Here is a 17,591-nt window from a genome sequence, read left to right as displayed (position 1 = left end):
CAAGTGTTTATTTCAGTGTTATTTTCTTCTTACCAGCGAAGCGTCCATTTTCCTATGGTATTGCAGTCATCAACAAAGCATTTGACGATCAATGTATTATTCGAATATAAATAAACAGGTGATGTCATGTTCAAATACAGAGTTGGACCACCTGAAATGTTGTGAAGAAATTGTTGAGAAGTAGCAACGTGGTTTAGAGAAAACAATTGTTATCATACATGTTCGATGTTTTTAATTTAATTCCTGTTAAAAGTGTTAAAAGTGAGAACACTTCAATGAAGGATAAAGCGATATATAAGTAAATTCCAAAGGACGTTTACCTTTGGGAGAAGAGAACACAGGAAACTAGCAGTCACGGTTGAATTAAATGAAGTGAAGTAAAAGCAAGGTACCTAAAACATGAAGTTGCACAGAATCCGTCTTGCCACCTGAATCGCGTTCCTTCTTCTATATTTTTAAAGTTAAATATAGTCAATATGTACAAATATGTAGAAACTCTTTTCTCTTCGTAAGAACCTTTTCGTTAATGTATATCCTGCATGATTTTCGTCCATGTTCGTCCAGTGAATATATATCGTTGTATATAATAATCGGAAGGAAAAAAGCCAAGATTGACGTCCGTGCCGCGAAAAACCGGGCTAAGAGGCACGAGAGTTCCACATTTTCCAACAATTTCTGAAAATTACAACTTATTAATAAATGTGAATTTTACAAACAAAATAATACATTTTTGTAACGGATCCATATTCGCAAATAACTTGTAGAGTAAAGTTGAAAATAACAATTGCTGTTTTTTTCCGAAGTGATTGTTTAGTAAAGTTTCTAAAACAAAAAATGTCAATTGATAGAAAATCATTAATTAGACATCTGCTAATTCAGATCTACTAATTTGAACATTTTTAGCTTATTATCGCTTAAAATTTTATTGTATTCAACTTCGAAAAAGTCGAACAGATAGTGTAGGTGTTGGGTGAATACAGGCCTAGAACCAATCAAAGTACCATAGCAACTACATAGACATGCCCAGTGGTAAAAAAGGTTTCCTGGTTGTGTAAGTAGGCTTCATTGATTAAAACCCCAAATGTGAAACAATATGACATGTAAACAATGGGTTCGATCCCAACCAGGGGTAACTTCTCATAGCCTCTCAAAATACACACCAGTGTTGGTATCTGCTCAGGAAACGGACTTGAACGTGAGTTAACCAGCTGTCAGCTTTCGATACAATCGAGCTAAAAGAAAATGATATAACAGGAAACAAAACACAACACATGCTTAAAATCCTTTTCGTTTTATTTTCAACATTTGGGCAACCACCTTAAAACGGTCTTCGATATTTCATCTTTCATATTTATAGATGTCAGACTTGTTTTGATGGTTTTGTTTGTTGTACATCTGGCGTAGAAATCAGGTCTGTTGTATTGAACTGACGCCTTCCATTTTAAAAAGAACGACCAATCCTTCAAATAGCTTGTAGAGTGTGCATAATTCATTGTTTTAAACTGTTCGCCTTCCATTACGTATATCCATTCTACGTCACATCCCCAAGGCAGCAACGGTGTCACTTTCAGTGTTACCTCCTTGTTCACAAAAGTTGGTCCTACCACTGATTACGTGCCATACTTGTTCCTGGCTGCACAGATGTACCCAAACCGAGTTGAAAGAGATTGCAAGCAAGTAACATGTAGACATCTCGACCTTAATACGAATACATTATGAAGTAAAACAGACGATTAACTTACGAGAGGGGCACACAAGTTATGGCAATGAAACGTTTGCTAAGATCGAAACATAGAAATTATCAGAACGATAATTCGTGAATCATACATGCAGGAAGAAATATTCAATTTTTGTTGCATATAGCAGAAGTAGTAGCAACAGCAGCAGTAGTAGTAGTAGAAGTAGTAGTAGTAGTAGTAGTAGTAGTAGTAGTAGTAGTAGTAGTAGTAGTAGTAGTAGTAGTAGTAGTAGTAGTAGTAGTAGTAGTAGTAGTAGTAGTAGAAGTAGTAGTAGAAGTAGTAGTAGTAGTAGTAGTAGTAGTCGTAGTAGTAGTAGTAGTAGTAGTAGTAGTAGTAGTAGTAGTAGTAGTAGTAGTAGTAGTAGTAGTAGTAGTAGTAGTAGTAGTAGTAGTAGTAGTAGTAGTAGTAGTAGTAGTAGTAGTAGTAGTAGTAGTAGTAGTAGTAGTAGTAGTAGTAGTAGTAGTAGTAGTAGCAGAAGCAGAAGTAGTTGTAGCAATATGTTCGTGTAGTAGTAGTAGTAGTAGTAGTAGTAGTAGTAGTAGTAGTAGTAGTAGTAGTAGTAGTAGTAGTAGTAGTAGTAGTAGTAGAAGTAGAAGTAGTAGTAGTAGTAGCGGAAGCGGTGGCGGTGGCGGTGGCGGTGGCGGTGGCGGTGGCGGTGGCGGTGGTAGTGGTAGTGGTAGTAGTAGTAGTAGTAGTAGTAGTAGTAGTAGTAGTAGTAGTAGTAGTAGTAGTAGTAGTAGTAGTAGTAGTAGTAGTAGTAGTAGTAGTAGTAGTGGTAGTAACTCTCGTCTAATATTTCAAATAAACGATGCATTTCACAGATTTATTATACCGAAAAAGAGTACGACATATTTAGCACATATAAGCATCCTTTATATCTCCGTGAATTGATTTATTTATTAATATTAATTGTGTAACATTTGCGACTTACTTTTAAGAAAATAAAAACAGACCTTCCCAAAAATTTCCACTAGAAAAGATAAATGTTGGATTCTCTTTCTGTCCACAATTGTTTAACTGGAATGCCGGAAAAGCTATGGCAATACTTTAAACATGACATTGAATTGAATTCATTGTTCGTTTTATACATATGAAAGAAGTCTTTATCCGCAGACAGACGCTATATTCTTTCTTCTTGGTATTCATCTCAGAAAGGAAATTAGATAAGATTGTTCTTAAATATTTCATCGTCATTTTTTCCACACCGCAATCAAAATGACTCAGGAAAAAATTGCAATATGTTCGTGTACGTATGTTGAAAACAAAGAATTTCAAAGTATACCAGTACTCTTCACTCACTCTTTCTTTCAATCCAATATTAAGATATCTGCTGTACAAATGATGATTTTTATGCCTAGTAACCCAACATAATTTTGCTACCATTTGTAAGGGCATTATTTGCTGATTACTAAAATATGAAATAAGTTAACGAAAAATAATTATTTCAAAGCCAAAAAGCTCGTTTAAAATATTTTTTCTTTACTCTTTGTAAACGATATCAGAATAATATGAGGAAGCTAGACATAGAAAATTCCAAATATCGTACTTTTAAGGCTACAAAACTGATTTATAATAATAAATACTATTTATCTACTCATTAAAGCGTTTTAGATAATATCTAAACAAATTTTCTAAAAATGGCCGGTCGTTATATATAATTTAAGGATGCGATTCATTGTTCTTAGCGGCTTTGACTTAAAGAAAGTTGTCTGGAAGCTGGTGATGAACCGTGCATAATAATATTTATGCGAAAAGCTACAGAAACAAGCTGAGCAGCAAATAAGTTAAAACATAAACCGAGTTTAATGTCACTATTATAAGCCTATTTTAATAACTCCATCCATTTAATTTTATGTTTTGCAATGGCGTAATTAGGACTCGATTGAGTAGTTTGTTTATTTTGCTGACATCGTATTACTTCTGCTCTACCACTGCACTACCACTGCACTACCCCTGTATTACCACTGCATTACCACTGCACTACCACTGCATTACCACTGCACTACCACAGCACAACAATTGCACTACCACTGCATAACCACTGCACTACCACAGCACAACAATTGCAGTACCACTGCATTACCACTGCAATACCACTGCACTACCACTGCATTATCCCAGCATTACCACTGCACTACTACTGCACTACCACTTCACTACCATTGCACTACCACTGCACTTCCACTGCACTAACATTGCACTACCACTGCACTACCACTGTACTACCACTGCATTATCACAACATTACTACTGGACAACTACTGCACTACCATTGCACTACTACTGCAATACCAATGCACTACCACTGCACTATCAGTGCAGAACCACTGCATTACCACTGCACTATCACTGCACTACCACTGCACTACTACTACACTACCACTGCACTACAACTACTCTACCACTGTTTTACCACAACATTACCACTGCACTACCACTGCATTACCACTGCACTACCACAGCATTACCACTGGATTACCACTGCACCAGCAATGCATTACCTCACCACTGCGCTACCACTGCATTATCACTGCATTATCACAGCATTATCACTGCACTACCACTGCATTTCTACTGCACTGCCACTGTATTACCACTGCACTACCATTGCATTACCAATGCATTACCACTGTATTACCACTGCAATACCACGGCACTACCACTGCACTACCACTGCATTGCCTCAACACTGCACTACCTCTGCATTGCCACTGTATTACCATTGCACTACCACGGCATTACCACTGCACTACCACAACATTACCTCACCACTGCACTATCACTGCATTATCACTGCATTACCACTGCACTTCCACAACATTACCTCACAACTGCACTACCACTGCATTATCACTGCACCACGATTGCATTATCACAGCATACCACTGCATTACAACTGCACTACCACTGCATTACCTCACCACTGCACTACTACTGCATTACCACTGCACTACAACTGCACTACCACTGCATTATCACAGCATTACCACTGCATTACCTCTGCGCTACCACTGACTAAGTTATTCGTTTTTCACGCATATGGCTGACGTACTATTTCATATTATGTAGTTCGGCGAACATTAACATAATCAAATTAATGTCTAATAATGTGTAATCTTCCAATAACCTTGCAACCATCGTAACAACTTAAGAAATAAGCCTTTGTTGTTCTTAACTGAATATAATGTAAAACATTTTTATAAATGTTAAATCATTTTAACGCCATACCAATATCAAATATGTTTTTGGTCGCTGTAAGTGATTAATTAATATTATTTCATCTACATATAATGGTAGGTAAGAGCTAATGTATTCTAAAGTTGTTTTTTACCTGTGTCTGTTTAATGTTTGTGTTACAATACCGACATTTATAACGCGTTGTCGCATGACTTCTTTGCTGAGTAAATGATAAAAACAAAACAATATACATTCAATACGTTCACAACTCTAAAACAAACTGTATATTCATATTTAATTTATGAAATCTTAGGAAGGACTATTTCAGAAATAATATGTTTTCCCTTAAATTAGGTATTGTGCTGAAACTGAAAACAAGCGTGAGTGACAATGAACAAAACAGTAAGAGTATAACTTAAAAACTTATAACATGCAAACAATGATTTTTCTGACGCGTAAGTCATGTCACAACTACTTAGCATAAATATACATTATATTTAAAGGCATTGCGCAATATGAATCGGGAGGGAAAGTATCAATATTTCCTTGTTTTCCTAAATTTTGAAGGTGTGATATTTTGCAAGGGTGAAACGTACAGCCTTTACAACATGTTTTGGTAGTACAAATCAGTTGAGCGAGTTTTACAAAGAAATATTTTATTATATATTTGTTGAATTCCGTTTGCATTTTTTCTTCAACAATATGATTATGTTTTGTGTCAAACTATTTTAGACTATCCAATCAACAGAGTCTTGTGTCTTCTTGGTAATATATTATCAAGTAAGACAAATGTTGAACAAGTTTACTATCTTTATTAAAATAAAAGCAATCACCACAAAGTTAAAGATGCTAATCTCTCCGAAGGCGACTGACGCATTTTTCTACCTCGCTTTGATACCTGAAGTATTAACGTTTATTTATTGAAAACGTTCAAAAGTTAAGTGGTTATAAAAAGCCTTTTTTATCAGTTAAAAAATTGAAACAAAGAACATTCATTTCTTCAGTGCATAAATGTATTCGTCTATTTTTTAACCATTTGATTTATTCTATATCAAAGTCATAAAAATTATTACGCTTGTTTCATAATTGCACTTTTAAATAAATCACAACTATTATTTTAAATAAGTTTATGGTAAGTGCATATAACATGCTTATCATAACTCGGTTAATTTCCACCAACACACTTGTTTAGATGTGCTCTAGACAAACGCTAGACGTTAAATACCTAGAAATAGGTTACTCAAACTTTTCCAGGTTCCAGAGGACATGCGTATCTCGAAAGAACTCAAGACGAGCTCTTCATCTAGTACCGACAGCGGGCAAGATGTCTTATATACCCTTCTTTCTAGTAATTAAGCTGGCGAAGGTAGAGGCAACTGATCAAGCAACTGAGTCAACCGAAGAGGCATGGGAGGCACGGGAACGAACACCGGAATAAGGAGATTGAGATCGCGGTGATTACAAGCGGCCGGTTTAGGGAACCGCAAGGAGATCATGCCGGCTTGGACGATGGTGGCGAGAATGATGGTGAGGATGATGATTGTTTAGAAAATTGTCAAAGTGTAGTTGCTGACAATATGGAAAGCACAAGAGTTTGCAAAATATTACTTATATATATAATAATGTTTTGCAAACTCTTTCTGTCCGTGTATATACGTATGAGTATACCTATTTATTTAATACAAGCATCCAGCATGTATTTTATACGTTTTTTATGTTTCAGACTCGGAATTAAGATTGATTGAGTACTGGCCTACAATTAAATTTCCATAGTTTTCCAAACTCTTAGTATAAATATCATAATCACATAATCATTTTTATGTTTTTAACATAATAAAGGATGACGTATTAAATTGGTTTCGTTTCTCTTTTAAATTCATACAGTGACTATTTTCAAGAATAAACTATTTGTGTCGACTGTCTGTGAATGGGAACTTGTTCCATTGATATGAGAGTAAGATGGGACTTATTGTAACACAGAAACTATAAAAATATAGAGTTTCCGGTACTTCAGTTAAACAATTATGAACCGAAAGCGCGAACAATACTTATTTTCCTCCATGAAGATATGAGGGACAGTCGGCCTATATTTTCTTAAATGTTAATTATCCATTGTAAATAATTATTCAACATATCTAACCAAAGTTCAGCAGACATATTCATCAGGATAAATAATATTTGTTGCACGAGAAATGATACCACAATGGATAACAAAGGGGGTTCAATTTGCCGTGCGCGTTACTGGTACGTAGGATATGTGATAATTGCTCGTATTTGTTTGAGATGATAAACTTCAGTTAGTGTTATTACAGCAACAACTAATGTTACTTCTTCTTCTACTGCTACTGATGAATGCGCTGCTGTTGCAGGTACAACTGCTACTGCTGCTACCGCTACTTCTACAACAATATCTACTGATCAATATGTATAAGCTATAAGCTTGATCACTTTGCTACATCGATACTCAATATATGTAATATTTTAGCAATTATAATCATTTGACCAGTGTATTTTATAAGATTTTCCTTTAATAGCTGAAAACAATCAAATCTAGTCCGGTAACGAATCTTTGACATTTATGACATGCTCTATCTAGACCAATAATGGATCGCCACGATCATATAGAATATTTAGTTATGTGTACTAGTGAAAATCTAACCACTTTTGAAGATGATGCGAACCTTTCAATGTTCAAAACCAAGTGTACTTCAAAATAAGGCAGTTATGTTTCAACTACTGAACACACTGGTTTTATTCATCGACGTTTGCAAGCATGAACAAAGTAGCACTGAGATATCTTATTCTAACAAAAGGTTCAAAATATTGTTTACCTACATTGTAAACATGCTATGAGTGATGGTTTCTTTGATGTTCATATAATAACATTCAAATGTAATAGAAAAGCTTGTTTTTTGTGTTCCTTGTTGTATTGTGTATAAAACAACAATGTTATTGTTGCTGTTTGCAATTATTTTAAGAAACGTATAAATTAAAAAAAGAAGGTTATACATTATTATGTTTCAAACTGGTTATTATAGAACAGTGTTCTTAGTCCATGATTATGTAGGGAGATAGCTTCAAACTCAATGTGAACATTATCTAGATTACAATTGCAAGAAATCGAAAGCGTGTAATTAGCTAGTTTCTTCAAACAAACTCCATGAAAGCAAGTAGATGAGTCAAATGTCACGTCCATTGGTTTACATAAAATGGTTGGATTACGATTGGAAATCACACAAACCCTTTTCGTCAACAATTGCAGATATTGTTATGTACAGTTAAATGCATCCATAAATGACTCTCTTCTTTCAAATTTGTAAATTTTATTTCTTAAACGACGTGAGCCCACAGGTTCTGTTTGGCCCTCTGGATTTTGGCTGAAATAGACTGAAGCGAGAGTTCAAAATAAAACTTAAATAACTACTGTCAATGTTTTTAAAAATAGGAGATGGCGAAGGCGAGATTCACTTTTTAGGTACTCCCCTATTATGCCTTATACTTGTCAAAGTGTAAGGGCTCATAAATAGAAACACTTCCTTGTTGAGGACAACTAAGAATATATCTAAAATAATACCAGTCACCTTTGACATATGAACCAATATCTGTATTAAATGAATGCACGCATGCTCAGTTTCACTATTCTAAACATTCAACTTAGTTCGTGTTTCAACAAATATCAATTAATATTTAAATTAAAGTTTGACGTTTTGTCGAAAACTGATTTCTTAGCCCTAAAACTCAAATTGTGATGTCCACAGGGTCTTATTTACGATGGAAAATATCGGCCTTCTTTCAAACGATGATAGCCCTTGAACATCGAACAAACGATGACTGCAAAAGAATTAAAATTATCAGCAGTATACATATGACGTACAATAAAAAGACCAAATTAGCTATCCTAGTATAGATATATCACAAATGGTAAACATTTGATAAATTCATTCTTAATACAAACAGTGTTAGCATATGAATTAATATTATACCTTACGTAATTGTGTCCCTTCTTTGTGTATATGATGTTGATCGGTCCGTATATCAATGTAATTTAATAAAAATCCAGTTTTTATGACGTCAACGGTCCAAATCATGTTTTTGCCCGGTCCGGACCTGGCCAAAATATAATATGGACCGCTGACGTCATATAATATGGACCGCTGACGTCATAAAACTGGTGGGTGCTGCTTTCAATATTCACAACGACATTCTTTTAGCAAGTAAAAATTAATTAATTGTTCAATAAAACACATCAAAGGCGCTTTAAGATTATTAAAAAAGTATTCGGTGTAATATAAGAAATATAACACACCACTTCGGGGCATATGGCATTATAAGGACCGGCCAGTCAGGCCCCGAAGGTGAAATATACCCTCGGGGCTAACTAGCCGGTCCTTATAATGCCACATGACCCTCATTGGTGTGTAATATTTCTTTAATATTTACACCTTACTAGGTTATAAAAAATGAATTTAAACCCTATAAAAGATTAATTAAGAATAAAATAATACCCCCAAAAAGTAATCATAACGTGCCTTAACACTTAAACATATACAAGTTAGTATTGTACATGAGTGATACTAGTTAGGACAATGGTCACGGTTTTGGTTTTCATTCTATTTAACATTTTGACAGTGATTTTGGTCAATTTGTCAACAGTGTTCAATGAAAGAAGAATTTTTGTAATCACCATATTCCCGATTCAACATGTCATGGAACTGATACTTCGCTTGGAAGTAAATTAGCTATGTAACGAACTAGTTGTGTATAATGTACAACGCATTAAAAGAACGTTTTCGATTTAAACTGTGGATAAACAAGTGTGACATTTTACGAAACAGAAATGTGACAGAAATGTGTCTCCACATTTTTAAATTAATATTCTTTAGCATGACCCATTTAATGTGCATATTCTGTGTCAATCAAACAGAACAGTTGTGCAGTGATATATTGCAGGGGGCTTACGCTTATTTCACGCTAGTGAAATGTACTTGACACTAATATTTGTGGACACCAGCTATAACACAATACTCAGTTTTAACTTCTTGTGAGCTCTGCTATCAAGCTCAATTTGGCACTCAGGTGACCGACTTAACTCTGATATTAACCAGACAATTCTTTGTACCTCCATACCAATTCCAACGTCGTATTGCTATCACACAACCATTAAGAGATTACAACCCATGTTCTAATATAATGTAAAAATAAACCAATGGAAATAATTGATTAGAATAACACCGTATTTAAATACTTAATATATGTGCTATAGTGTTGTTTCTAACCTAAGGGCTTTGTAAATGTATTTCATAATTGAATCCAAATCTGACAGTTCTTTCGGCAGAACTCTTATGGATTTATTTGCCAACTAAAATTGATCGTCCTTTGTATCAATCCATATGAATACTTGATTTTAGATTAAGAGTCAAATACTTTTTATAAATAGTGTTATGTGTAATTACAATCATTTTGCACTTTTTTCATTTACTACAATTTTTTCAGTTATGTTCGGGTATATCTGTTTAGCCAGGAACCAGTTCGGAACCACATCAGTTGTAGGGCCTGCGTTTGTGAACAGGGAGGTTACACTGAAAGTAACACCGTTCTATCGTTGGGGGTGTGACGTAGAATGGAAATACAGAATGAAGGGCGTTACACAATTTCAAACATTGAATGGACCAGGTGTTGAAATATATTCGGAAGATGGGTCCTTCTTTTTGAAATTGGAAACTTTCATTGAATACAATGGATCTTACTTTTACGCCGGATGTTCAACAAATGCAACAATAAGATCAAGCTTAATATCTTTAAATGTGAAAGGTTAATATCGAGGTCCATTTCAAGTTGTTAACCAAATATGTAATAATACACACTTAATTATATAGATATAAATCTTTGTTTCCTCGTTGTTTGTTAGTTGGATTTTAGTCTTTAAAGCCTCCTAACATAATTGAAAGTGTTTTATTTTATTTTATTACAATGCCTGTCCATGTGTTGTTTTAATGAGTTCAAAGCAAAGACATCATTTATATCTGATAATCCCGCTTGTTTACAGAAATTGTTGGACTATGTGGAGCCCTCGTGATTCTAAGCCCGGTGGTACGCGGCGCGGACGTAAAGCTTGGATATTTTCCGTCTGACTATTCTCTACGGCATCAACTAAGCACTAGACGAACATGGAAGAGAAATGTCGATGAAATATGGTTTCGAGAAGATTCTTACGAAGAGAAAATAATTTCTGAATATTTGTACATATTGACTATATTCAACTTTAAAAAAAGGCATGAAGGGATGTATATGTTATATTGTAAGTCTGGTGCCACCACGGATTTTGTGCATCTTCTTATTCCAGGTACATTGATTTTTATTCACCGAGTATTCTAACTTTTTAATATTGGTATTGTTCTAATATGTTAGCTTGGAATAGAAAGGAGTCATATCAGTACAACTAGGACAATAATGTCTCGAGATAATAAAAGCATGAGCATCAGTGTGATAAACCTTCAGTTTCCATAGTTATATGGTATTACAAGTGGTTTAAATGATGTGTGTTGTTTTTTCAGAGCCACCAAGTTACCCAATCATCGGTCCAAAGTCCGCTGACTATAATACAACAGGATGTATTTATGTGTATGGAGATTCCGACTTATATTGTCAGACTGAAAATGGAACAGAACCTGTACAGGTGGCACTTTTACTAGGACGGGATTCCTTTTCTCTTGCTGAAAGCGAACAGAATAAAGGGGTTTACATATTCAGCAACGTTCATCAACAAATGGCTGGACTGGCGAGACGGAATGTGACATGTCAGGTTTCAAATGCGGCTATTGAAACACCTTACGAAGTACATGGCATTTTATGTAACGTAGGTAAGCAAGTAGAATATACAGAATGTAAAGCTATAGTAGTTGTTTGATCGTATATATATATTATATATATATATATATATATATATATATATATATATATATATATATATATATATATATATATATATATATATATATATTATGTATAATATTGGATGTTGTTAAATCATTGTTATAATTCCAGAGAAAGGTAGCCCAGCCGTTCTAACAGTTCCTGAATTTCTTGATGGTGAAAGCTCGACAACAATCTGTGAAGTGCGCAATGCTTTACCGGCTCCGGTAATAGAAATACGTGTTAGCAATGTTTTGCTATCTGATGTTCAACAAACTGATTTATTTAATGGATCTTCTCATACTTATACAAGCACAGCAAAGGTGACAACGACTAACAAACTGTGGAATGGAGAGGAAATGTGTTGCACCAGGAAAACTATTCACGACTTTGGAATAGCAGATCATTCCATATGCAAAAACATAAGTATCAAATGTAAGTTTGACTAGCGTATTAATTGTTTACTCGATGACGTTAAAAAGACGAGATTCAGGTAGGTCTAACACACTTGATATACATTTTCTTCTCGTGGTAAATGTGTGAAGCTTGGGAAGATACATGTTGTATAATTTGCTATTTTTCTCAGTGCTTCTGAATTGTAAACAGTATCAGTAAAATAAGTGTATGTCGTGTGTCACGTGTTTTGTTTTCAGATCAGGTTATTTCATAAAGTAAAATTTCACAAAGATTAATGTTTACGTTAGATCGTACATTCAAATAACTATTTTACAGCACTATTTAGACAATAATAGTCGTTTAAACATAGGATATAGACTTAGTTCCAGAAACCTGATAGTATGATTATGAAATATATCTATACAATGCAAAGAAGTTCAAAAAAATATTTTCTCATTTCTTCATTTAAGTATCCTTTTCAGAATACAATACATCGAAATGCATGAGTATAATAACAATGTTTAAGTATTTTTCTTACAATTGTTTTTAGAAACAAATGAATTGAGTCTACCTTGCATGGTTATCTGAAATTGATCATTTGAGATACGTTCATAGGAATAACTTGACGAACTTGACGAATGATTCAAGTCAAATTTCCGTTCTGTTTCAAACTGCAATACAATTCATTTTTTCTGGTACGCACCTTGATTTTACTTATTTGTCGACTTTTGTTCACATTATCAATCTTACCGTGACTGCTAGTTTCCTGATTTTCTTCTCACGAAGATATAATTCTTTCGGAATGTACTTATATATTGTTTTATCCTTCATTAGAGGTACATGTGTACTCACTCGTAACAGATATTAAATGAAATACATCTTAACATGAATTATAGCTCTTGTTTACTCTACTATTCAACAATTTCTACATTACATTGCAGGTGGTCCAACTTTGTATTTGAACGCGACATCACCTGTTGATTTACATCCGAATATTACAGTGATCGTCAAATGTTTTGTTGATGACTGCAATGCTATAGGGAAATGGAAGCTTCGATGGGAAGGCGAAAATAACACTGAAATAAAGACTTGTAGACAAACAGAGGAATGCCTATTAACACTGAATTATACGGGTGATGGCGAGAAGACATACGTTTGCAGGGCATGGAATTCAGAGGAGTTTCTGAGAAATTTATTGACAGTTATAGACACAATGCCAGAGGGTTTGTACATAACGTTTCAAATATACATTCTTAATGACACCAAAACCAGACATTAATAACTCAGTCACCAATGGAAACTGAACAGCTTATTTGTACATTTCATCCCTTATTTTTGATGTATTAACTATTTATCATTGTTTTATCTTTTCAAGGTACGGTAGTTGGCATTATTTGAATATAAGAAATTGCAATTAATAGAACAACAAATCGACGAACTAATATAGAGACAGAACCGTACTTGCCAGACTGGAGTATCTGTACAGCAAATGTTATCTATTTGCAGAAGCAACCACCAACCCTGCACTAGTTGTTTCCCAACGGTGGCATACGTCGGCCCTTTTCGCCGTATCGGGAACAGTTATAGGTGTACTTGCAACAACGTTTACCGTGCTTCTATGTAGGCGATGCAAACCTCATGGTAAATGTCCAAATATGTTAAATTAAACATTAGAAACGACTTTGCGAAACCAGTGTCATTAAATCCATAATACATTTGAAGGTACAGAATCATGTTAGTAACCACGAAATATCTGTGATCTTTAAGTGCAGAAGAATCTTAAGTATTAATAACACTGCACACACACACACACACGCGCGCGCGCGCACACACGCACACACACACACTCAAACACCCTACATGAATGAAACGTAAATGTTTATCGATGAATGTAGGATCGATCATGAATCCATTAAAAGAAATGAGCTTGAGTAATTAAATATTATAAAATCAAACTTGACTTGAGGCCATCGATATGTTATAATATCAAATTTGACTATTGATGGCATCTCTTAATCTCGTGTCCACTAAAAGTGAAATACATAAATAGACGACGTTCACATGAGTGCAATGGCAACGCGATCATTGAAAGGACGTCGTCGTGTCTTTCTGAATTTACATTTAACTTTTATGTTACATCATGAATAATGACAGTATTTATATATTTGACACAGTTTATGAAATGCTTATACGCCTAAGGAGGCCTACAGCAAGAGAGCGAAGTACACATGTGTACGATGTTGTTCAGTCTAATATTGAGACAAATGCGCTTTACAATCTGGTAAGATTTCTATTATAACCATCAAATTTAAGTATTCTATACTAAACAACCATATATTATTTCTGCTCTATGTTATTTCGATGTTGCTGGCCGTGTAAGGTTACGTTGTTGTTTTAAAAAGACGGTTTAGTACGTTAAATTGCAATCGACTCTCGTTTAATACACGTATTGAAACACTTATGATCTTGAACAAAAATGATGTTTTCTGATTGGTGTACAGCGGTGTAAGGCACACTCTATACTCTGTAAGGGAAACCTTCAGTGGCTTCATAACACTCGAGAGCAAGGTGTTTTCGTACAACCCTTGTGGTATCGTGATGTATGAAGCCTCTGAAGGTAGCATGTGATTGTGCACTCAGCTACAATCCGCGTACTATTATATATATATATATATATATATATATATATATCTCTCTCTCGCTATATATATATATATATATATATATATATATATATATATATATATATATATATATATATATATATATATATATATATAATATTAGTACATAACTCTTGATAATCTGATATTTAAAACTACTTAAAAGAATTACGAGATTACAAAGTAGTGTTTGTTTTAGTATATGAATATTATATTTATTAAATAAAGCTTTATTTTCCTTTGAAGACTAGAGTGTCTGCAAGTGCAACAGGAAACAAACATGAACCGTCACTTTTGGATATGGAAGGAAACATAGGAAACCCTTACGACTATGTGGATACCCCATTAGCTCAAAGTGACCGTCGGACAAACGCACCGGATGCAAATTATATACATGCTATATAACCGAATTAGTTACTGATCAAAATATGTACGGTGCAGATGGATTTGTGTCATTTGATAATCATATAATCATTGTAATTTCGCTAACCGGTTCAAGGCAGTAACTTTAACGTTTATTATTTGTAAATGTTTTGGAATTGTTATTAAGTGTGATTGTATTACGTCATTCTTGCTTCTAATATATTGACCTATTTTATATTAGATAACAATTAAGAAGTGCATTGAAATCAAATATAAATTATTCGCTATTTCCGAATCGCAGCGTATCATTTATTCTTTATTTATCATCCCAAGTTTATGAAACGTTAAGCTGTCAATTTTATTTATGGTGATGACAGAAAACACATTTTAGCTTTCTACTCTCTTTGGCAAAATTCATCAATGCTTATGGATTTATGTGCCTTATGGAGTGCACTGGTATCCAGTCTGGTTGAATCGTAGCACTATTACTCTGTCTGTATTTATATTCATTCAATTCCATTGTTCGTAGCTGGTCGCTGAACACTAAAAGTTTGTAATAAGTTTATATGTTATTTTATAGGCATATATATAGATAGGTTAAACCATTTAATGTTTGGACAATGTTTTATTTTGGGATCCTGTAACACTGGGTACCTTCATTGTAAATGTGACTCAGGTTTTTGTTATCACTCGCTGATCATTTATTTATCAACGATACAATGGTATTTGTAATACATTGGAATTAAGATATATTTCCTTGTTGTATTTTGTACACATGAATGACTGTTTTATAGGACTTAATTCGTTTACCTTAAACCATATAACAGGGCATACATGTTTACCATATCTAGAATTCCAGCCACCAACGTAAGGCAGAATGACCACTATGGATGTAATAACGAACATGTTATGAGTTCATTTCATTTTTATAAATCGACGTACCCGCAGTCTATGTTTCATTGATATTTATATAATAACAAACAAATGAAATAACAATCTAGTAATGAATGTTTGTTATTTGTGTGTGTGTATAAATAACACTGTTTATGTTGCTGTTAGTAATTATTCCCCAAAAGGGAAAAACATAAAAACGTTATTCATGATTAAACATTTTATCACACAGGTGCACGAACTAAAATTACAGAAACGTGTGGTCTTTGTCGTTGGTTATGGCGGGATTAATTTGCTATAGAAAGCAGAAGTAAACACAATGAGAACATCGTCTAACCCGCAACTGAAAGAAATCTGCTAGGTCTTAAACTAAGTTCCATGAAAAGCATGTAGCTGAGTTCAATGCAGGGGCTGTCGAACCATCACCTCAGGCTAACACAGCCACAAGAAAGACGTACACAGTTTATTATAAATAACTGCTAGTTCTTTAATACGAGGCTTTCTGTCCCCACTGTTTCATTAAAAATAATGGGCCATTGTTTCAAAGTGTGGACAATGGTATGTGTAACCACACAATATAATGACACTTGAAATATATGTCGCTGGATGTAAACAGACAATGACCGGCGATGTTATGAATAGCTTCGACATACAATGCACGTTAAAACAAAAATTACAGTTTGTCAGCATATGTTTGATAATGCATATACAGCAAACCATGGACAGGACAAAATATTGCCATGTTAGAGAATGATTTGCACCAAAATGGGGAGAACAATTAAAACCGCTATACCATCTACTTGCATCATGTTTGATAATGTTTCCTTTGTTTTAATCTATATGATAACTTGTCGGGGCGGTTACATGTAGGCGGAGCTTAACTGTTTATAACTAACGTATTGATAATTTACAGCACTATTAAGTCATACCACAAGCTAGCTATTAGATGTTTTACTTAACAACAGGGTGCAAATCAATTACCTCTCCCATAAAAAATGTAAACGTTTTGTTCGAGTTGTAGGCACACGGGCCGGTTACGACCACCCTCGGTTCGACTCAGGGTCAATGCCGGGGCTTCGAGGAAGGAAAAATTCACAAAGACTGCTTGCATGTTTCCTTCACCAAGTTTCATATATATATGATAGTTGAGAAATGATTTTGATTATATAGTCAAACGGATCACCACGTACCAGCGAACGCAGATGTTTGGGTGCTCCCTTTTGCCTTCAGTTCGCCAAAGGACGACGTGTGGAGGCCCCTAATAGATTTATCTGTCAAAGACTGATTTAATAACTTTATTTAGTTCTCTTAATTGAAACAACACAATCCAAGTTATTTATATTTATTTTATAACATAATAATCATATACCTAAACTTAGTTCTAAGTTAGTGAACGCCAATGGGTCCCATTCACCATAAAAACACCTAGGGACTACTACCGAAGGATAGT

At 34.4% G+C, this 17,591-nt stretch overlaps 1 protein-coding gene across 1 annotated transcript; it reads left to right on the top strand.

The window, feature by feature from the left end:
* Positions 1 to 7,055: 7,055 nt before the first annotated feature.
* LOC128234703 (uncharacterized) lies at positions 7,056 to 16,073 on the top strand. The gene is made up of 9 exons (XM_052949120.1): positions 7,056 to 7,160; positions 10,410 to 10,727; positions 10,963 to 11,259; positions 11,471 to 11,776; positions 11,961 to 12,263; positions 13,166 to 13,447; positions 13,731 to 13,865; positions 14,399 to 14,505; positions 15,134 to 16,073. The coding sequence occupies exons 1-9, from the start codon at positions 7,109 to 7,111 to the stop codon at positions 15,290 to 15,292; spliced, it is 1,959 nt and encodes a 652-aa protein (XP_052805080.1). The 5' UTR covers positions 7,056 to 7,108; the 3' UTR covers positions 15,293 to 16,073.
* The last annotated feature ends 1,518 nt before the right edge of the window (positions 16,074 to 17,591 follow it).

This window comes from Mya arenaria, chromosome 5 (assembly GCF_026914265.1).
Source record: "Mya arenaria isolate MELC-2E11 chromosome 5, ASM2691426v1".
NCBI lineage: Eukaryota > Metazoa > Mollusca > Bivalvia > Myida > Myidae > Mya > Mya arenaria.
This window is presented reverse-complemented; position numbering and strand designations above follow the sequence as displayed.